At 38.4% G+C, this 23,000-nt stretch overlaps 2 protein-coding genes and 1 long non-coding RNA gene across 4 annotated transcripts; 1 reads left to right on the forward strand and 2 right to left on the reverse strand.

Moving 5' to 3' along the window:
* Positions 1 to 266: 266 nt before the first annotated feature.
* LOC147321778 (homeobox protein NANOG-like) lies at positions 267 to 1,565 on the reverse strand. The gene is made up of 4 exons (XM_086305116.1): positions 1,538 to 1,565; positions 1,094 to 1,314; positions 920 to 1,003; positions 267 to 780 (listed from the first exon to the last, which is right to left on the reverse strand). Exons 1-4 carry the CDS (start codon positions 1,563 to 1,565, stop codon positions 424 to 426), a joined length of 690 nt encoding a protein of 229 aa, XP_086161242.1. The 3' UTR covers positions 267 to 423.
* A 9,732-nt stretch (positions 1,566 to 11,297) lies between these two features.
* LOC147321779 (homeobox protein NANOG-like) lies at positions 11,298 to 13,284 on the forward strand. Its single transcript, XM_086305115.1, has 4 exons — positions 11,298 to 11,328; positions 11,819 to 12,177; positions 12,268 to 12,351; positions 12,748 to 13,284. Exons 1-4 carry the CDS (start codon positions 11,298 to 11,300, stop codon positions 13,000 to 13,002), a joined length of 729 nt encoding a protein of 242 aa, XP_086161241.1. The 3' UTR covers positions 13,003 to 13,284.
* A 4,948-nt stretch (positions 13,285 to 18,232) lies between these two features.
* Positions 18,233 to 20,666, reverse strand: LOC147321780 (uncharacterized). Of its 2 annotated transcripts, XR_015131015.1 has the most exons (5): positions 20,580 to 20,606; positions 19,971 to 20,036; positions 19,465 to 19,620; positions 18,920 to 19,012; positions 18,233 to 18,622 (listed from the first exon to the last, which is right to left on the reverse strand). It is a non-coding gene; the product is annotated as an uncharacterized LOC147321780 (long non-coding RNA). The 2 variants fall into 2 exon arrangements; XR_015131014.1 differs by having other exon boundaries at positions 19,971 to 20,666.
* Positions 20,667 to 23,000: the final 2,334 nt, after the last annotated feature.

Genomic DNA, 23,000 nt, shown 5'->3' on the forward strand with positions numbered 1-23,000 from the left:
AAAATCCATTGGATATTGAATACCCCCCTCCCACTTTACTGAAAGCGATCAAATCTGAGACTGTTGAGCTACATGAAGACAATAAAAATAATTTAAAAAAAAGTCCTGGGTTGTTTATATTCCATTCAGTGCTGAACTGGTGTTCAAATCAAATTTTATTAGTCAAATACACAGTCATACAAAGTACAACATGCAATGAAATTCCTGTGTCCTGGGGCTGCGGATGTAGCCGCACCAGGAAGAAACCAAAAAGACAAAAAGACAGTGAAAATTCGTACATCAGGGACAAGAGGAAAAAAAGGACCTCTAAAACAGTAACAGTAAAAAAAAGGTCTTGATGGGCTTTCCAGGGACATCGGTATGCAGGGGAGAGACGATGTTTGGGTTTGGTGCCTCCAATTTCACAGACAGTCTAAATGTCTGTCACTCGTCACCAGGTCTGTCAATTTCTTGTTGAAGAGCCGTGAGCTTCTCCAAGATCTTATCCATGTTGTGTTCAATGAGAACAGTCTGAGTACTCACAGCTCTTCCCATTGCTTCGATCATAGTGGACATTTTTGCTGGGTTTTGAACAGCTGTGTCGTATTCGTGATGCCCGTTGCCTGGTGGCATTGACCAGCCAAACATCTGAGGGGAGTCGGGGAGGGTCCATTGAGGTCCAGCCGCAGAATTGCCCACAGCATGAGAAAAGTGGGCCTGATTATCTGCACCCATTCTCATTGAATTTACCTGGTGCTGGGTGTACCGCTCCCTGAACGGGGGCTGTCTCTCTCCCTGAAACTGAAGGGGACAAGGGGACTGTCAGTAAAACGAGAATAGTTGTTTTAAATTATTGGCATTACACTTTTTTAAATACAGTCAATTCCCCAGATAATGACAGAATCAGAAACAATTCTGTTTAATAATAGGAGATACTTACATGAAGTGGGACATCCTGATTCACATACTGAGAATGTGAACTCCTCCTAAACTTACTCCGTTTGTTTTGCAACCAAGTTTTTACCTAAAGATAGAAGAAAACAGAAAACATTTAATGAGTACAATGGACCCAAAATTCAATTTCTTATGTTGTAGTAAGTTGAAAAACACTCACCTGTTTGTAGGTCAGACCTGTCATCTCTGCCAACTGTTTAATCTCCCTTGGCTCATAGTAATGTTTCGCATTAAAGTGATGGACAAGAATATTCAACTGTCTCTCTGTGAACACCACCCGGGCCTTTCCTTTAGGTTTCTCTGGAGCAGTGCTGGGAGGGTGCAGAGTGGCAGTGATGTTGCCATCCTGGCTTCTTGGGAGAGCAAAATCTTGTTTCTCTTCTGAGACAGCAGGAAAAAAAAGTTTTTAAAAAGTAAATTGCTGAGTCTGAAACACAACAGTTTCCCAGAAAAAAAGTGGGATATTTGTACATTATTCAGAACCAAGAGTGACTTCTGCCATCAGGACTTACAACACAGAGTGAAAGAGTATTTTTGCAAGTTGTCTTAGAGGTTAGCCAACTCTATTCATGTAGCTCACCAGGCAACAATGCTGAGTACATACCTGGAGAAAAGTGCATCCCATGTTCCATCTTTGAAGTCCCAGTGATCAAAAGAGGAAAGCTGGAATAAGTATCTCTGATGAAAGGGCTCCAAACCAAGCAGGATAGTGCTGTGTATCCTAAGGCTGATTTAAGAGCAATTCTGGGCTTTTAAGGAGGTTTGTGGGTGTGGGCAGGATTGTGGGGGGTTGAGCTTCTTCCTTTGTGAGTCGCTTTACCCTACCAAGTTTCAACCAACTGGCATCATTTACATTTCTTTAAAATGCTGTTTCTGAGGTCTGAAAACAGAAAGTACAGTTAGAAAGCAGCCGTACAAATGAGCTTTACCAAATCCTTCCACCTCACACTTTATAAAATCTCAAAAATGTAATGCCTAAAATTACTGTTTTACTTTCAATTTAACCTCTTACCCATTACTTTAGTGTCCGTTTTAACTGCTCTTAAATTAGCAAAAAATAAATAAATTCAACACCAAATTCAGTTCGGTGGGTCGTTCAATGGGTCGTTCAATGGGTCGTTCAGTGCGTTGTTCAGTAGGTTGTTCAGTGGGTTGTTCAGTGGGTCTTTCATTTGGCCGTTCTTTGGGTTGTTCAGTCAGTGGGTGAGTGAAAGCAAGATTAAGTGGAAAGTGTCTATGTGAGTGGAAAGAACTTTCCACTCACATAGATCATTTTTGCAAATGCATCCTCACACTAATTTGATCTCCAGGCGTTCAGTTGCACCTTTGTGTAAACCCCCAAAGCAGCTTTTTAAGGTCAAAACAAGTTTTTCAAACTCTGACAAACCATTAAAAAAGTCTGACACTGAATATCACGATGACCACTCGTTTTGTCTTCATTAACTTTATTAAATGAAACAGTTTAAAAGTGGCAACTGAAATTACACCAATTGAACTCAGCATCTTTGAAAATGTTTTAAAATAAGCAAAATTATACCAATATTAGTCAAAGTCAAAGTCAAAGTCAACTTTATTTGTCGATTCTGCCACATGTACAGGACATACGGAGAATAGAAATTGCGTTACTCTTCACTCCCTAGATAAATAGCAAATGAACATTTAAATATATTTAAATATAAAAGTGATTAAAAAATGCAAGTAAAATAATTAAATAGTAAATAGTAATTAAATAATTAAAAAGTAAAAATTTAAATAAATACAATTTTACATATAACAAGAAAGCTATATAATATACAATATAATGGGTAAGTGACATTGAGTGTAAGCCAGGCAGAGTAGTGCAAATAGGCAAATAGTGCAAATGGAGATTTGGTAATGTACGGTAAGAGAAAGTGTACAACAAAGTCTTATGAGGTAATGGCAGTCCAATGCTCCACAAAGTGACTGGTAACTGGTGCAGGCCAGTGAGTGAGTCAGAGAGTGTGTGTGTTTGTGTGTGTGTGACAGAGTTCAGTGAGACCGTGGAGGAGAGAGGGGAGAGGGGGCAGAATCGGGAGGGAGTTAAGCTTCCTGACAGCCTGATGGATGAAGCTGTCCTTCAGCCTGCTGGTCCTGGCCTGGAGACTCCGCAGTCTCCTCCCCGACGGCAGCAGCTTGAAGAAGCTTTGCATTGGGTGTGTGGGATCAGCCGCTATGCAAAGGGCTTTTTTAGTGAGACGGGTGCTGTAAATGTCCTGGAGGGAGGGGAGAGAGACACCAATGATCCTCTCTGCAGCTCTCACTATGCGTTGGAGGGTTCTATGACAGGACGCATTGCAGGCTCCAAACCACACAGTGATGCAGCTCGACAGGATGCTCTCGATGGTGCCTCTGTAGAAAGTGTACATGATGGGGGCTGGTGCTCCTGCTCTTCTTAGTTTGCGGAGAAAGAAGAGACGCTGCTGTGATTTCTTGGCCAGTGCTGTGGTGTTGTACGTCCAGGAGAGATCCTCTGTGATGTGCACACCCAAGAACTTGGTGCTGCTCACTCTCTCCACAGACGCTCCGTCAATGGTCAGAGGAGCATGTTGGGTGTGCATTCTCCTGAAGTCCACAACAATCTCCTTCGTCTTCTCCACATTCAGAGAGAGATTGTTGTCAGCACACCACGTGGCCAGGCGTCTCACCTCACTTCTGTAGTCGGTCTCATCCCTGTTGCTAATGAGACCCACCACCGTTGTATTACATACAACTAATGACTTACATAATTAAGATATTTTTGATCATGTGGAGAACATTACTGAGTTTATAAGGTAGCACATGGTAGCTTTCACCTTTGAAATGCACCTCTACATTGTAAAAGTCTCTGACACTAAAACACCCACATAAGTCGATGTAAACAATAGCAAGGCTAACGATCCACAACAACGCTCGTCATAAACCCACGGACACATGCATCTGGCCTCCTCTGGCTCATTCAGAATTAGAGACGCACCCAGTTCAGCCAGTGACCACTAAACATACGCTAATGTGTCTTTTAGAGTTCCTGTATCACACCCTGCTACCTCTGATTAATTATCAGGTCAATGCAGACAGATGGCACCAGGGCCATGAGAGATAAATAAAGGTTTCTGTGTTGACTTGAAGTAATTTCAAAGACACAGAAGTCATATTATGTGCAAATGACACAAAGTTATTGTGGAAGTAACTTGGAACAACTTCTGAATGAACTAGAAAATCAATTTAACTGAGTTCTCGGTTATTTCTATAATCAGTTAACACTGAGTCTGAGCAAAACAAAACTCATACTATTCAGGAGTCTGATAAATAACAAAGAATTATAAAAGTAATTATGTTGAGGTTCATTAAAAGTAACTCGTTAAATGTACATATGTTTTGAAATCTCATGTTGTTATCTGGCTGTGCCATTACCATGGTGACGTGGACGCCATGGCAGGAAATACTTGGTGGACGCTTCTCCTTATATGTTCACTTTAAAAAAAAAAAAAAAAAGTTGCAGCTCGACGCTCCTATTAAAATAGAGGACGTTTTTGGCTCAATCAAGTGTATGCGAGCGGTAAGGCCCCAGGCTCAGACAGATTTCCAGCTGAGTTGTTAAAAAAATTTAAAGACAAGCTAGCCCCTCTCCTTCTTGATCTATATAATGAATCACTGAGAAAAGGCTGGCTGCCCCCCACTTTAACGAAGGCATCTATTTCAGTTTTACTGAAGAAAGGCAAAGAGCCTACGGCCTGTGAGTCCTACAGGCCCCTTCTCTATTTGCAAATTAGACTGTGTCTCATCACTGTTTCCAAATTCCCCAATTCTCCCTGCTGATCCATCATGGGTTGACCTTCTGGCTGTTACGCCTAATCAAAAATCACCTCTATCAAATATATATTGTATGCTTATGGTGACCGAATCTAATCCATCAGGTAAAATCAGAACCGCCTGGGAGCATGAATTAGGTGTTGAACTGTTTGAATCATGGTGGGATAAGGTGAATCTCATCATGCGTTCAAGTACACCATGTGCTAGGCTACAGCTTATACAGTTTAAAGTTTCCTTCAATTATAGACCAATGTGACAGATGTCGCACCTCCCTTTGCGACCGTGGCTCAGGGGTTTGGGAAGCGTATTTGTAACCGGAAGGTCGCCGGTTCGATCCCCGGGCTCTCTGTCCTGGTCGTTGTGTCCTTGGGCAAGACACTTTACCCTACTGGTGTTGGCCAGAGGGGCCGATGGCGCGATATGGCATCCTCGCTTCTGTCAGTCTGCCCCAGGGCAGCTGTGGCTACAACCGTAGCTTGCCTCCACCAGTGTGTGAATGAATAGTGGCATTGTAAAGCGCTTTGGGTGCCTTGAAAAGCACTATATAAATCCAATCTATTATTATTATATGTTTTTCTTCTGCCCAAGTTTGAACCAATTTTGGACTGATTTCTTTTCTGTACTGTCAGGGGTTCTTGGAAGTCAGATCCGAGAAGACCCTTTAGTTGCCATATTTGGAGTTCCAAAGATCCCTCTTAATGTAACTCCCCAGCAAACTGAGATCTTAGCTTTTTGTTCCCTTCTTGCTAGATGCTGTATTTTACTTCCATCTGCATTGCAATGGCTTAATACTGTCCGGACATTCTTGTGGAATATCTCAAATCTTTTCCTTAGAACAATGCAATTTACCCACCCTCCGAATAGATTGAAAAGAATTTGAAATGTACTTTTTTTTTTTAAGGTAGGCATAGGATCTACCCCCCTCCCCCTTCTATTCTTTTTTAATTTAATTTAATTTTTTAAATTGTATTTATATAGTGTTTAATTTTAATTTTTTACATTTAATTTAATTTAATTTATTTATTTAATATTTTTTCTAATTTACTCACTTTTTTCTTCTTTTTTTCTTTTCTCAATTTTCTGTTCTTGTGTTGGTATGATGTTTTTTGTATTTTAATTTGTCTTTTGTTTAACAAGAAAACGTTAAAATGATTGGGAAAGAAATGTTTGATAAAATATGTCACGTAAGATGTATACAATACAACGTATATAAGTTTGTATAATCTCTTAATAAACAAATTTTTAAAAAAGTTGCTGTCCATACAAACAATACTGATTTGTAGACTTGTAATTGTTTAACTAACAATCTTGTCAACACAAAGTTCCAATCCAATTTTATTTATGAGGCACTTTAAAATACCCAGCACAGGAACAAAGTGCTGTACAGAAAATAAGTTAAAAACAATAGAATAACAGAAAACAGCAAAAATATAGAAATAAAACACATAATGCATAAAATTAAAACAGCCCTATATATATATATATATATATATATATATAACTATATATATGAGTTTTATTCATCTTTCTTAATCATTTATGGTTGTGGTGTGATCTTTTCCTGGTTCCTTGTTTCCCCGTGTGTGTTGCTGTGTCAGTTGTGCTGCCCCACCGTACAATTTATTATTTTTAAACAATCGTATGAATTTTTGTATTGATGTACTTTTGTTAATTTCATACGTACAGGTGTTCCACACACTAACTCCTGTGATTGTAATGCTGTGATATTTTACATTAGTCTTTACCATTGGCTTGGTTCATCTACTCCCGCTGAGTTTGCTACAGTAATAGTTAATGTTTTATTTTTAGAAGGGTGTCCAGTTTTTACAATTTCTTTAGGTAAACCAGGACCAGCATTAAGAAAAAAAGTCATTAAAACCATTTGCAAATTGTTTTATGTCACTGATCAGTGTATTTTGTGTTTGAAAGTTATTGGGATATTCCAATCTTTTAGTTCCTTTATTTACAATATCATTTAGTACTGTCCACGCTTTTCATATTTTTTTTATCTAAAAGTTTACTGTAGTAATTTATTTTACTCGTTCTCATAATTATTATGAATTTATCTTATACCTTTTATAAGTTTGTTCTTGTATAACAGATTCTTTTTCTTACATGCGTTTGTTAGCCATGTTTTCAGTTTTCTTTGCTTTATTCACCAGGGGATAGCGTTTATTGTAAAGAGTTAATATTATAGATAAGAAGTTTACATATGCCACGTCAACATCTTGAACACAGATCTTTCTCTAGTCTTGGTTGTTACACTGTTCTTTAAGGTAGCCGATTTCTTAAGCCTAAATTATAGTATTTACACAATTTTCATTTCATTTACTCCCTGCTGCTCTCCACCTCTTCTCCCTCTCTTGTCTCTTTCTTCCTGCAAGTCTCTCCATTCCCTCAATCTGGTCCACATCTCATCACTCACTATACTTTTTCTACTCCCTCTCTATCACTTCCTCCATTCCCTTTATCTCTCACTCACAAACGCATGCATCCATACATGCAAGAAAACATAATTTATTAGCTCACCTGGATAAGACCCATGCAAAACAAACTGAAGGTTTTTGTCCAGAAACCCACCATCAAAGTACCCATTGTCTCTGATGTCTGCAAATAAGAATAACCAGAACTCCAGACACTGGCTGTGAAGAAAATGCCACCAGTATTCAATTCTTTCATTGGAAGTACTTCCTCCCTCCAGGTAACTCTCAAAGGTGTCGTAAGGAGCCACGGGCACAAGGAAACACTGAAAGCCTATAACATGGCCATTTTCAGTTCCAAGATCACCTCTGGCAACTCTACACCGCTGCACCGCTTCTACGTAACACCCCCCGATCACTTTCAGATTACTATTTGTTGTGTATGCATTAAGACAGATTATTTTTCTCGACAAACCATCAACACTCTCATTGATTGAGATGCCATATGGTTTAAGTTTGCCGTAGGAGTACAGGTGCCAGATGAAGTTCAGCCCTTTTGAAAAATAGTTCGCCTTCGCCTGAGACGTCTTGTGTGCCTCAATGCCACCCCTCAGGGATCCAGCTCAGTCAACACCAAGTGCACATCCTCTTTCCTCACGCGTAGTCAATGTTCTCTGCATTTAGCATATATCCATCAGTACGCGTGAAGCTACCAGAGTACTGCAACTGGTTGTCAATGAATTCAACCAAGACTTGCAGGTCAGAGTACGCTTTTGTGACGAGTGTGTCCCCTAAGAACTCTCTTCAGATGTCTCTCACTTTTATAAAACTTGTGTGTACTGCCAAGCACTGTTTTAATATATATTTATATATTAAAACAGTGCTTGGCAGTACACACAAGTTTTATAAAAGTGAGAGTCCAATCTCAAAATTAAAATCTACTTACTTTTTAGCCTTTTTATTAAATACTCTTAAATTTAAAGACTTTGTTGACCTCAGAACTCTACACATAATTTATAAAGCAACAAACAAATCTTTGGCCAAAACATTTAGAACTTGATCAGGATAAAGGCCGAATCGTGATGACCGGAGAGAAATCCTTATGTTCAGCAAAGCTTCAGATGAAGATTTCTTCCATCGTGAGTGATCGTGGCTCAAGAGTTGGGTGTTCGTCTTGTAATCGGAAGGTTGCCGGCTCGGACAGTCTCGGTTGTTGTGTCCTTGGGCAACACACTTCACCTACCGCCTACTGGTGATGGACAGAGGGGCCGATGGCGCGATATGGCAGCCATGGCTACAACTGTAGTGAATGAATAGTGGTATTGTAAAGCGCTTTGAGGGGTCCCGAAAAGCACTATATAATGTAATCCATTATTATTATTCAATCTTGGTCTTGCCAAACCACATGCTGGTGCTTTTCACAAAGATTTAAAAGACTTAAAACTCATCTGCAGTTTTTCAACATGGAAGCTACACACATGTTTTATCCTGTTTAACTGTTTTATTTCTTGTAGATTTTATCTTCTTTCCATTTAAATATAAAACAGAGGCTGTTTTGATAAGACTCAGTGAATCTCAGTTAAAATAAAACAATAAGAAAAACATTAAAATGTAATGTAAATCTTTTTTCCCTTCTTTTCCCCAGAGTTGGTGGGGCAGATGAAGGCTCGAGTAGGAGATTAATAAAGTCAACTTTTTATATATATTGTAAATGTTGCAGTCAGTGCCATCCATTTTCTTCCAACAAGTGATGACTTTGCTATGATTAAATACTGTCTGCATTTTTGTTTTGCTTTCATTGAGTCTCTAACATCATAATTTACAATATTTGAGGATGTTAAAAAGTGAAAGTCATGAAATCTTGTGTTTAACCTCTGACCCAGAATGTCACAGCAGAAATGGAGACTCATCAGACCAGGAAACATTTCTCCAATCTCTTATTGTCTAATATTTGTGAGTCTGTTTCCTCAGTTTGCTGTTCTTAGCTGACAGCTGTTGTAGCCAGTGTGGTCTTCTGCTGCTTCTAGCCCATGTGCTTCAAATTCTGACATGTTGTGTTCTCAGAGATGGTCTTCTGTATAGTTTGCTTTAAATGAGTGGTTATTTTTAGTCTCTGCTGCCTTCCTATCAGCATGAAGTCATCTGGTCTTTCTCCTTTGACCTCTGACATCAAGAAGCTCGTTTCGCTCAGAGAAGTGCTGCTCACTAGATGTATTGCTGAGTTTTACATTCTTTTGTGCAGTTTGCATTAAGTTTATTTAATTTCTTCTCTTTGATTCACCACTCACTCTTTCAAATTGTTTTCTATCTCGGTGAATCACTAAGATTTAAAGAAGGTTCCACACAAGCCCTGATCAAGTCCTAAATGTTGTGGGTCAAAGATTTGTTTGTTGCTTTATAAATTATGTGTAGAGTTCTGAGGTCAGTCAAGCCTTTAAATGTAAGAGTATTTAATAAAAAGGCTAAAAAGTGGGTTTGGTTTATTATCCTAATTCTATGTTATTTATCATCAGTTTATTAATGATATAATTTGCTTGACTCCCAAATAGTATGAGATTTGTTTTGCTCAGATTCAGTGTTAAATCATTATAGAAAAACCAAGTCCTAAATTGATTTTCTAGTTCATTCAGAAGTTGTTCCAAGTTACTTCCACAATAACTTTGTATCATCTGCAAACAATATGACTTCTGTGTCTTTGCAGTTACTTCAAATCAAGACATGTTAACACAAACACCTTTACCCTCATTTATCTCTCATGGCCCTGGTGCCATCTGTCTGCATTGACTTGATAATTAATCAGAGGTAGCAGGGTGTGATACAGGAACTCTAAAAGACACATTAGCGTATGTTTAGTGGTCACTGGGTGAACTGGGTGCATCTCGAATTCGTCTCGAATTCTGAATGAGCCAGAGGAGGCCAGATGTGTTGATGTGGATCGTTAGCCTTGCTTTTGTTGACCTTGGCTTATGTGGGTGGTTTAATTTCACTTTTCACACATTTAGAGGTGCTTTTCAAAGAAGGGGGAAACTACCTTTTGCTATCTTATAAACTCAGTAATGTTCTCCACATGATTACAAAGATCTAAATTAGAGGTCTAAGTCATTATTTGTATGTAATATTGGTACAATTTGGCTTATTTTAAAACATTTAATAAATATCAGGTTTCAATACTAATAATACACATTTTGTTTAAAATATATTTAAAGAGCAGCTGTATTTGCTCTGATACATTTGAAATTATAAACTATTTGCACAAATCTCCTGATAATAGAAAGTAAATTAATCATTGGTGCAAAGATCAAACTGGTTGCTTGTCTGAAACAACCAGAGCAGGAAGTTAAATCAAAATCATCTAACACAGATCTAGTTGACATGAAAGCAGAACAATCTAAACTCATTAGATTTGTTTGTTTGTTTTATTAAATAAATTCTTCACATTATATAGACCACCTTCTTTCGTTTTAAACACATGATTAACTATGCAGACCTTGATAAATTGACTTAATTTCACTTGCCACTTTCAGACTCATTTATTAAAGTTAATAAAGACAAAATGAGTGGTCAGCGGTCATTGTGATATTCTGTGCCACATTTGTGAGTACAAAAACCATTTTTGCCTCAAAAAGCTGCTGTGGGGGTTTACACAGAGGTGTAACTGAACGGCTGCAGGTCAAATAACGTGAAGATGTTTTTGCAAAAATGTTCTATGTGAGTGGAAAGTTCTTTGGGTGATCTAATACTGCGTTAATTGATGCAAACATGCAGTGAGTTCATTTCAGTAATTAGCTGCTAATTTTAGCTGCTAATTTTAGGCATTAAGTGTTTCATATTTTATAAAGTGTGAGGTGGAAAGATTTGGTAAAGCTCATTTTGCACGGCAGCTTTCTAACTGTACTTTTTTTTTCAGACCTGAGAATCAGCATTTTAAAGAAATGTAAATGATGCCAGTTGGTAGAAACAACCTGACTGGTTGTAAAGCGAAGAAGAAGCTCAACCCCCCCACATTCCTGCCCACACCCACAAACCTCTTTAAAAGCCCAGGAGAATTGCTCTTAAGTCACCTTCCTGCTTGGTTTGGAGCTCTTTCATCAGAGATACTTTCTCCAGTTTTCCTCTTTTAATCACTGGGATTTCATGGAAGATTGTGGGATGCACTTTTCTCCAGGTATGTACTCAGCATTGTTGACTGGTGAGCTAATATGAACAGAGTTGGCTAACCTCTAAGAAAACTTGTAAAAATACTCTTTTACTCTGTGTTGTAAGTCCTGATGGCAGAAGTCACCATTTCTCCCTCCACAGCTGAACAGAGTCCACTTTAAATTCTTTTTGGTTTTAAAGAATCTACAAATATCCGACTTATTTTTTTCTACTTTGTGGGAAACTTTTGTGTTTAAGATTCATTGTGTTGATGCTCAGTCATCAGGTAAGTAAATCCCTGAAGGTTGATTCAGTTCACCTGGATGTAATGTTTTCAATGGGAGAAATGTTTTGTGACTTCTTCAGTCTGAGACCTTTTGGGATTTAAGACTCATCAATTGAACCTTTGTTAATTTTTTCTGTTAGAAAGTCAGTCGTGCCAAAACATATCAGCAACTGACCCATGTGGACCATATAGACTTGTGCTTACTTGTCCTCTTGTCTCTTTACCCTCACAGACTCGTGGAGTTCAGTCAGCGGCCCTGAAGGGAGTCTATCCTTGGAAGAACTCTCTACATGGGCAGAGACTGCTCTAAAAATGGAGATGAGCAAAAAAACCGCTGATACCTCTGAGGCTGTTTCCAGTTCAGTCTCAGAAGAGAAACAAGATTTTGCTCTCCCAAGAAGCCAGGATGGCAACATCACTGCCACTCTGCACCCTCCCAGCACTGCTCCAGAGAAACCTAAAGGAAAGGCCCGGGTGGTGTTCACGGAGAGGCAGTTGAATATTCTTGTCCATCACTTTAATTTGAAACGTTACTATGAGCCAAGGGAGATGAAACAGTTGGCAGAGATGACAGGTCTGACCTACAGACAGGTGAGTGTTTTTCAATTCAATAGAACATAAGAAATTGAATTTTGGGTCCATTGTACTGATTAAATGTTTTCTGTTTTCTTCCGTCTTTAGGTAAAAAATTGGTTTCAAAACAGACGGAGTAAGTTTAGGAGGAGGTCACATCCTCAGCATGTGAATCAGGGCGTCCCACTTCATGTAAGTATCTCCAATTATTGAACAGAATTGTTTATGATTTTGATTTTATGGTATTTTTAATTTGGTTGTTGTTTTGATCTGTGTTGTTCAGCACTTTGGTCTGCCTGGTGTGTTCTTAAAGTGCTATACAAATAAACGATGATGATGATGATTCTGTCATTATCTGGGGAATTGACTGTATTTAAAAAAGTGTAATGCCAATAATTTAAAACAACTATTCTCGTTTTACTGACAGTCCCCTTGTCCCCTTCAGTTTCAGGGAGAGAGACATCTCCTATTAGAGTATCTCCTATTATTAAAAAGCACTGTTTCTGACTCTGTCATTATCCGGGGAATTGATTGAAGTATTCTTAAAGTATTCTTATTTTACTGACAGTCCACCTGTCTGTGTTTCAGTTTCAGGGAAAGGGACAGCCCCCATTCAGGCAGCAGTACACCGAGCACCAGGAGGTAAACCCAATCCCAAATGGTGGAAACCATCAGGGCCCCTATCATCATGCTGTGGACAGTTTTGCTCCTGGACCTCAGTGGACCTTCCCCAACTCGCCCCAGACATTTGGCTGGTCGATGCCACCAGACAACGGCCAGTATGAATTTAACCCTGCTGCTGGTATGAATGTACATGAAGAATACTATATGCCTTTTGTATGAGAAACTGTAAATAAAATATTTACACCCATTCAAAACTGAACTTTCTCAGCCCCTCCCCCTCTTTATTTATAGAGTTTTTACATGTAAGTTGACATATCAGGCCCAATAAAGAGGGTACCACAGACACAAAGATATATCTCAATACAGATTAGGCCATTAAAGTTAAATAAATAAAATAAAAATAAAGGAAAAAGTGGGAAAAACACACAGAGAGAGAACAAAACAAAAGAAAAAGCAAAGAAAAAAAGAACAAACAAAAACAAACAAACAAACAAAAAAACACTCCCCCCAGAACCAGAACAAAAGAAAACCCCATGGTACTAAAGTTTAGTCTGTTGGAAGTGTTTTCAATGAACTGAAGTAAATAATAAAAGGCTGCCACATCTGTGAGAACTTATTAACATTTCCTCTGAGTCTGAATTTTATTTTCTCCATTTTTAAAAAGAACATAACATCTTCCAGCCAACGTGATCGGGCTGGAAGGTGATGAGCTTTCCAAGACAGCAAAATTCTACGTCGTGCCAGCAGTGAAGTGAACATAACATCCACCTGTTTATGACTAAGGTTTAGGGTGGCATCTTCAGAAACACCAAACTAGTGGGCATGGTTGGAGTGTAACGCTCAAAACATGAGAGAGCACTTCAAAATAAAAAGTCCAGTATAACTTAAGTGTCGGGAAGGCAAAAAACAGGCGTTGCATCTGTTGCACAGGTCAGGAATGCTGGGGTATATTTTAGATAATCTAGATGTGTAATCTGTATACCGTCTTAAACTGAATAAGAGAGTCTTGCACATGAGGCTGAAGAATGAATTCTGTCAATTATTTTGTCCCAGTAACCTTCCCCAAACGTAAGACCCAGTTCCTTTTCCCAACTCAAAGTAATTATTTGGTTGAGTAATTGCTCGATGCCATAATTAAAGTATATACTTGTGATATTAGAGCCTTACTGTGAGGCTTCAACTGGAATAAGTCTTCCCACCAAGGCTTGAGAAGCTGACTTGGAAACTCTGGCAAGATAGAAGATGCACAGTGTCTTATTTGAAAGTAGCAGAACAAATGATACGAGGGCAAATCATACAAAGAACAAAGGTCACTAAAGCTGAGAAAAATGTTATCTTTAAAAAAGTCATAAAAACATTTGATACCTTTTCTTGCACATATGCAAAAGGAGGAGTCCACCAGCGATGGGGGGAAGAGGTAGTTGTTGCAGATTAGGGTCAGAGCAGAAGCAGAGACTGAATTGAAGTGATGCTGGAATTGATACCATATTTTTAGAGAGCCAATTAGAAAGGGGTTGTCTGTAAACTGTAACAGGGAAACAGGAAGGGATGAAAATAATAGTGCCAAGAAGTGATACAGGAAGGTTTACCCTTCTTTGAAAAGACAACTTTACATAGGTCAGCAAAGGGTTAAATTTTACTGCTTGCAAAGCTTTAAATGAACTGGTAATATGCACTTTAAAGCCTGAAGAAGCTAGTTGGAAATCAAAATCGGTTTGTCTAAGCTCTTGTGCAGCTGGGTTTATGGGAAAACATTCACTTTTTTATATATTAATCTTGTACCCAGAGAAAGAGCCAAAATGTAGAAGTATTTGCATTATAGAGGATAAATGAATTGTTGGATTTGTAACATATAATAATAAGTCACCTGCATATAAAGCAACCCTATGTTCCGTACCACCACGAATAACCCCTTGAAACAGAGGCGAGGTTCTGAGAGCCACAGAGAGAGGCTCTATTGCTAAAGTGAAAAGTAAAGGTGAGAGTAAAATACTCCGAAATCAGTGTTAGTACAAACAGATGCCAGTGGCGTAGTATATAAAAGATGAATCCAAGATATAAAATTGTTACCAAAACCAAATTTCCTCAAGACTGCAAAAAGATACCCCGATTCCACTCGATCGAATGCTTTTCCTTAAAGGCCGCATTTTAAGGCCGATTACGTCACAGCGACGCGACGAAGGCTGTCCCAATTCAAAGGCTGCTCGAAATGCAGCCCTCAGATGCGTCCTTCATTTCCCTGAATTTTAAGGACATGGCGGTGTAGACTTCCTGGCCCAACATATCCCAGAATGCATAGCACGGCGGTGGGTGTGGATAATTTTGCCGAAAAAAAAAAAAAGGCAGATGAGGGGCACCCGAAGAGTAAACTTTAAGTACTGAATATTATGTCACTTATTTATGTGCAAATGTTTAATAATGAAGAACATTAAAACATTACTGTTGGCCACACAAAGTTATGTGACATTAGTGACGTTTGTACTAACTTGGTTTTAACGCCTTTACTTTAAAATATACGCCGTTCAATAGCTGAGCTTAATCTTACAGAGAATGATCAAAGCTCACGTAGAAACAAACAAACGAACAAAAGATTTTCTCCTTCATTTCTGTCGAACAAAGCTGTATGAAATGTTTCCAGCTGTTAGTATCATGGTTGCTGGGCAACCTGGGCAGCGCAACGGAGGCTAGACCGTCCCATTTCACAAGGCTCGCACTTCCGGCCTTAGCGGTCTTTAAGTACGCGGCCCTTGTGGACCGTTAAGGCTGCGTACTTTAAGGCTGCAGACCCTGAATTGGGATACAGCCAATGACTCAATTGTTTATAAGGAAGTGAATCACTGGTGGGATTTGTGGCGTTTTACCACGAAGAGATTTTTGGGCAAGAGATAAGTGCGCAACATATTGACAGATATGGAGTCAGCAAGGAGGAGAGGAGTTGCCCCTAGTGGACCTCATCACAGCCACAGAAACCACCATACGAATTAACAAATTGTCACAGACACAAGCAGAGCAAATCAGGATGAAAGTTTCATCCACCCTCTCCAGTGCCAAAGTCTCTCCGTCTAACCTCACAATACAAGAAAAGAAGGCCATCGCTTCCCTGAGCAAAGACCACAACATCAATATATATTACCAGCTGACAAGGGAAGGTGCACTGTGGTCCTAAACACTACGGATTACCACACAAAGATCACTACTCTCCTCAATGACAACAATACCTACGAAGCCTGAAAGCGAGACCCCACAAGCAGCTACAAAAAGTTATAGCTTGCTTCAAGACATTGAAAAAGGACAAAACCATTGACCGCTTTACATATCACCACCTTTACCCAGGGGATGTCATACCCTGCATCTACGGACTTCCTCAAAGCAGGTGTCCCGCTCAGACCCATTGTCAGTAGCATAAACTCAGCTACTTACAACATTTCGAAACACCTTGCTACCATCCTAGCACCACTTGTGGGGAACACACACACATCACATCAATAACTCCACCGACAAGGTCCAGAAACTTACCCTGGAATCAGATGAAACCATGGTGTCCTTGTATGTAGTCTCTCTCTTCACTTGCATACCTACCACGGAAGCAGTGGAGACGTAGTGATAACCCATGTAAAACATGGCTGTGCTATGGGCTCCCCCGTGTCACCTATTACAGCCAACCTTTACATGGAAGAAGTGGAAAGAAAAGCTCTTCGCTCTTTTAAAGGGAGAGTACCCAGCCACTGGTACAGATATGTAGACGACACCTGGGTCAAAATCAAAACACAATAAGTTTAATCCTTCACTGTGCATGTAAGGACAAGAAAGACATTGTGGACAAAACAGGACACCCCCCATAATCTTTAGTTAAATGGTCTGATTGTTCAAATATGTATTTTCTTTGATTGTGGTAATATAATGTGTGCCCCAGTCTCCAAAAATGACATAGTGCAGGAAGCAAAAAAATGAAACGTTGACTTTAATTAAAATTATTTTGTCAACAGGTTCCACGAAATTGAATTATGTTAGTTTAAAGCAAAAATCTTTAGTTCATCTAATTTAAAAAAACTACTTAAGATTAACAAGACATATTTAAGACTAACTAAATCAAGTTATGTTGTATGAACATAGATGATATATTTACAGGTTAGATAGTTAAGATTAGTTACTTCAACACATTTCTTATTTGTGGCAGTAAAATGTTAAATTTAAGTTAGATTAATTCAAATATTATATTTTCAGCCACCTTGTGCTTTATTAATTAGTTTTACCTAAATCTATTTTGTCAACAGGTTCCACACAAATGAATTAAGTACATCCAACTTATTTTTTTAAATTTATTTTATTGCCAACACATTCAGTGAGCATTTGTGTAAACCCAGTCCAAAATAAAACACAACAGCTCATTAGGGTTAGTAATTAACAGTATGTAGACAGATGCAACATCAAGACTTTAAATTAAATGTCTGTATCTACCAGAAATAGAAGAAAAAAAACGCATTGAAGATCACATAACACATTAATAAGATGACACTTGAGTTATGCACATGTGATGCTAGTAAGGTCTGTGAGTGTTTTTTTCTTTTAGTGTCTAAAATGGATAGCAAAGTTGCTATTTGCAATGATTGCTTAGGGTCAGTCCAGTAACACAATGCCAATGAAGTGCTTTCCTTTAACAATGCAAAGTGAAGTGTCCACCTCAACAGCCACAATTAAAAAAAAAAAATGTAACAACAACAACAACAACAACAATAATAATAATAATAATAATAATAATAATAAATAGTCCACTGATATTAGCAATCAAAGAAAATTACATCACCATCCCAAATAAAACTTTAACAAAACATGCCAACATTATGGTCTAACAATAAAACAGCTTGTCAGCGTTCAGTTTTTTTGCAACAGCACAGCAGTAACCATTTAACACTTGCCACTGTCAACATTTATTTTACCAGTGTTTGGGCAAAAAACTTCAGATGTAAACATTTTAACATGGAAACAATTGTTCGTCTTTAAAAGTCCACAAAATATACATTCATCCTGCATTCCCAACTTGGATGATTTGATATCCTCGTGTTGGTGTTGTTCCCAGACCATCATGAAAATGTTGTTCCAGGTTCAACAGTGCAAGTGACCAATCACATTGTTGTGACGTTATTCTTTTGCGCGCCAAGCCATTCGTGCATTTATGAAATTCCAATGTTGCAAGGACAATATCAATTCTGCTTACTGTTTATTAAAGGGTTACGGTTAGGGTTAGGGTCAGTTGATCGGCGGACAGAGGCGGTTTCACGCAGCTTAAGTACAGTTTTTTGTTTTACGCCGGTTTTTCCCGAAGTCGCAAAAGTATGACGTCACAACATTCTGATTGGTCACTTGCAATGTTGATCCTGGAACAACATTTAGTATGATGATCTGGGAACAACACCAACACGAGGATATCAGATCAACCTCCTAACTTACCCTTATTTTTAGTATGTATTGCAATTACCTTTACAATGCACACAATGTAACACAAACTGAATATGAACATATTTCCACCTCATAACAATATGCCTTGAACGCTAATATACACACCACCCTTCAACATTTCTGGTGCAGTATCATCTCTAAATTAAATCCTTTAAATCTCAATACTTTTGATTGTCTCTTAGCTTTCAGTCTTGAGGTTAACTGAGATTCAGTGCATATATCCCACCCATTAAGAGTGCACATGCAGAGGCCAGGTCTTCCAGGTCATGCAGGACACACTAGATGGTTATACCCACATCGGCTGGAGGAGTGCTGGCATCAGCTCTTTCGATGGTAAAGATAGCAAGGGTAATTTGTTCCAGCTCCCTCTGAACAGCTGTAGCTTAGACACAAAAACATAGAAAAATGGCATCCAGTTTTAAAAAAAGAAAGAAAAAGGGCCAAAGCTACCCTTTAATGACGTAAACACAATATTAGGAACATGCACCCCAGTGCGCCACTATTTTAGACTACAGATTCAACGATAAATAGAAATAGTTTGGGTATACAAGAAGATTTCCCAAAACATTTAAACAGGTTCCATGCAAATTACAACAACAACAACATTACAACATGCAACAACATTAGTTATTCAAAATTTGGTTTAATACAGATAAAAAACTAAACTAAAATTACCAACCAATTATTCTTTGAAGAGGATGCTTGGGTCTTCATTCAGGTAAAAAGGTAGTGCCCTGAGGACACACTCCCTCCCCTTTTCAATGGTTTCCTTCTGTAGAGAGTGGCAGAGATACAGGAAGAGAAAACAGATATACTTTAGGATGACAGAAACTCACATTATACGCAAAATGAATGACATATCCACTGCACAGATAGACATGTACACAAGACCAACTAATCATCACATGGACATGAATAGTTAACCTGTTGGGCAGGGTTTCCACCACATTATATATGTCCATAATGGAGGTAAAGACAAACTAATACATCATCTTTTTTGCATTCAAAACATAACATAAAAACATTCACTTCTGGTTTAACCTAAATCAAGGGATCAGATTTTACATATGTTTAGGTAATTTAAATTTTCCAACGTTTTGAGTACCAAACTTTGTCTTGCTTAATATAAATGTAAGTGCACTGTGCAGCTACCATACACTAGCTGTTTAAATTTGAAAATGATCTTATTAGCCATAATATTTTGCTACCAACAGAATAACGCACCTGTGTGGCTGGGGCCAAAGTTTGTCTAATTTTCTTCCCTGCAACGCCTCCTTTTTTCTTGAAGACTTTTATGAGCTGGTCAGTGTATTGGTCAAGTTGTGTAAAAAGCCTTGGAACATGTGCAGCAGTAGTAATCCTCACATATTCTGCTTCCACCTGAAAATATGTCAACAAACACAACATACTGTACTGTAAATATACATACTATATGTACACATATACAAACTAAAACTAATGTAGAAAGACCTCATTAAAGCTATAATTTTAACACAAACATTTACACAAAATGCTAATGGAGCCATTACAGCTTTTATTGTTATTTATCAAGTTCCAAAAAATATTGATCACAGCTGATCTGAAAAGAATTTCATGCCTCAGGCCCTTGAACTGCAACCTTTACCATGGTTCAGATGTGGAGAAGAAATAACAGGGGCATGGGATGGGTCACAAAAGAAAACTTAACTTATAAAACAGTTTTGTTTTTAAAACTATAACAGTTCACATACCACATACAAGCTCAGCAATACCACATACACCACATCAGTATAGGAGGGAGCAGGTAAAGGCAGGATCTGAGATTTATAAAGTAAAACAAGAAATTCATTACTTAATTTCAAGAAGCAAATTATTGTTTGAATTACAACTAAATAAAATACTACTCAGAAGAAAAGCAAGAGATTGACACTGCCATGTGCTAACTTTCTATAGAAGCAATTATCACCAGGTCTGTCGACCTCCATTGTCTGTCCACTCATATGTCTTGAATAATTTTATTAAAAAAATTAAGTGTGTACTTTCACAAACTGTAATTTATAACTACATTGATATGTATAACTCCGCTAGGAAACATGCTGTATTTACAGACCATTTTTACATAATACAGATTACTGATAGAGCAGAGCAATGGTGTCACAGTGGCTTTCGCCCTTCACTTTTTGGATTTTAAATGTCACTTTATGCTATCCTTGCTATCCTATTCGATATTTCCGACTCTCGGATTACAGAAAAGGAATCCCAAGAAAGCAAATGGAAAAATAACCCCTTGAAAGAATAACCCCATGAACCCCTGTAGCTAATCCCTTAATAAAACAAAAAACAATAAAAATGTTTCTTACACAGTCCACAAAATAAGCATGTCCAGGACCCAGTAAAACTAATGTAAAACAAGCACACGCAAACGATATAACATGTCTTGTAAGACAAACGTAAAATATAACCATGCTGGACATATAGATACTACACAACATAGTCAAAGAAAAAAGTGGGCATGTCAAATGCTCTTTCAAGCTCATAATTAGAATTAGACAGTCTGTTTTGACAAAGAGAAGAAAAACGGGCTTATTGACTTTTTCTGATAATGTAATGTGGCTGAAAAAAAACATCCTACAGCAATGTTTTTTTAAAATGTTATTTTGTATCTTCCATCCCTTGGAGAGAACATTGGGTCTTGCTTGATCACTGAATGATGAAATATATTGTTTTGGTTTTCATAGGGATTTCCAGTAGACTGTATTTTTATTCCATGAACGTTAAGTTTTAGGGTCACCTAAAACTGGTTTGTCAGGCCACATCACACATGGCACTAATGATCACAGATGGTATCGAAACTTGACTGTGCGCTGAGGTGGCAACCCCTAACCCTACGCAAGTAAATTAAAGTAAATGTATTTGGAAAAATGTACTTCTAAAAGTTGTTTTAATGCACCGTGTTCATTTACTCATGAGCTGCTGTAACATGAATCAAACCTTAGTCAGATAATTTCAAATTCAAAGGTTGTGCGTTTGCTGATGTCTGAGCTGACAATGCTTTTGTGTCGTTTGTCACACAGTGTGTTGCAAGCGGATGTCCAGCTGTTATGTTACAGATTTAAAGGTAGATTTGAAGTGCTCAGTGACGCTTGATAAACTGCAAATTTAAAGCTTAAATATGATGTCAGTTTTAATCACATATTGGGTCTACGTTCAGGAGTTGCACTTCAGTTCCATCCTGCAGTACATCGGCCTTCACTTGCTGGAGCTGAAGTGAAGGCCGATGGGATGACGCCCTGATCCAGTTCGTGTGTGATGAGAAACAGCTCAAGTGAACTAAGTGAAGCATTGACTTTTTTTCCTGTTCTTTTCCTCATTTTATCTGCCCACTGAGTTTTCATGCCATGAGGACGAAGATGATCTGTTGTTGCTGCGACTTCAACTACACACACTTCTTGTTTAATGTTTGACCACTAGGCTGGACTGTTGAGTATGTACATGAAGTGTTTCTGGAACCTTTTGAATTCAATGGTTAATCATCTGTCACACAAAACCTCAGCATGTCCTCCTTCACTACATCAATGAACCTCCTCTCTGGTTTTCATTCTTTCTGTCCTGGCTGGCAGTCCCACTCTTTTAAAAAAATAAAAAACATAAAATTTGTATAAACCTGCAAGAAGAACACACTGTACATCAAATATTTTTTTATTTTATTTTGTTTGTTAAATGTGAGAATGAGGATGCTAATTGTTCAAGTGTAGCTTTGATTTTGTGTGTGTGTATGTGTGTGTGTGCAGTGAGGACATTGCTGCGACTTTGACCACACACACTTGTTATATAATGTTGGACCAGTAGGTGTCACTGTTGTCCATGTACATGGAGTGTTTCTGGCGTCTGGAGAAAATCAGAAAGATTAATGAACTTTTTAACACTTTATTAAAAAATATTGATTTTCACATAGACACATGAAGCAGTATTTCATTCCACCAAAGTCCTCATTTTTTTAGAAGAAAAATCATTGGTGATTCATGCATGTCTGACTTCAAAACAGGCGTGCATGTGTGATTGTGTCATCTGGGGCAGGGATAGCTCAGTAGGTAAAGTGGTTGCCCCATAATTCACTTGGTGAGTAATTGGCCTACGGGGATCAATAAAGTATACATTATTGTTATTACTACACAATTCCTCTAATTAGTCCACCCTTTTTCCTCCTCAAGTTTGCCTCTATCATGCGCTGGTTGTAGAATTTCTTCGAGTGGGGGCTGGCTCTCACTTGTATTCTAGAAACATAAAAATAAAAACACTGTTTGGATAGTACTGCCATCTTTACCACCTCTTTCATTTTCGATGGGTCATGGTAAATCACCTTATCAAGAGCATTCTCAGCCCATGTAGTAAGGTCTACCAGGGGACAACTCCCTTTAAGGCTGCTGCCAGAATTCTAAGACTAAAAGGCAAAACTGGTTTAAGTATTTCTGCTGGAGCAGGTAGTTTGTTGCAGAGGCTGCAGAGATTCTGTTTAAACTATAAGGTTTTGCAACATAACCAACCATGCTGATGTCAGCTCAGTGTGAGTGGAAGACATAGGCATGATAATCAGTGATGTATTCATAAACTGCAAAAGGATGTACCTGTTCCAATTCACTTCCTTGTAAACCTCCCTGTTACAGCCCTAGCTGGGCCTCCTGAAACTGCCCTTGTGTGGGCGTGGTGTTTTTCTCCACCTCCTCCTCTCTTGCCACTCCTACCCCCTCTGTTTCTCTCACTCTCCTCTCTCCCCAGGACAC

Source organism: Aulonocara sp. 'chitande type north' Nkhata Bay, linkage group LG9 (assembly GCF_057382095.1).
Source record: "Aulonocara sp. 'chitande type north' Nkhata Bay isolate Kocher_YH1m ecotype deep benthic linkage group LG9, A_spYH_male_GT1.1, whole genome shotgun sequence".
NCBI lineage: Eukaryota > Metazoa > Chordata > Actinopteri > Cichliformes > Cichlidae > Aulonocara > Aulonocara sp. 'chitande type north' Nkhata Bay.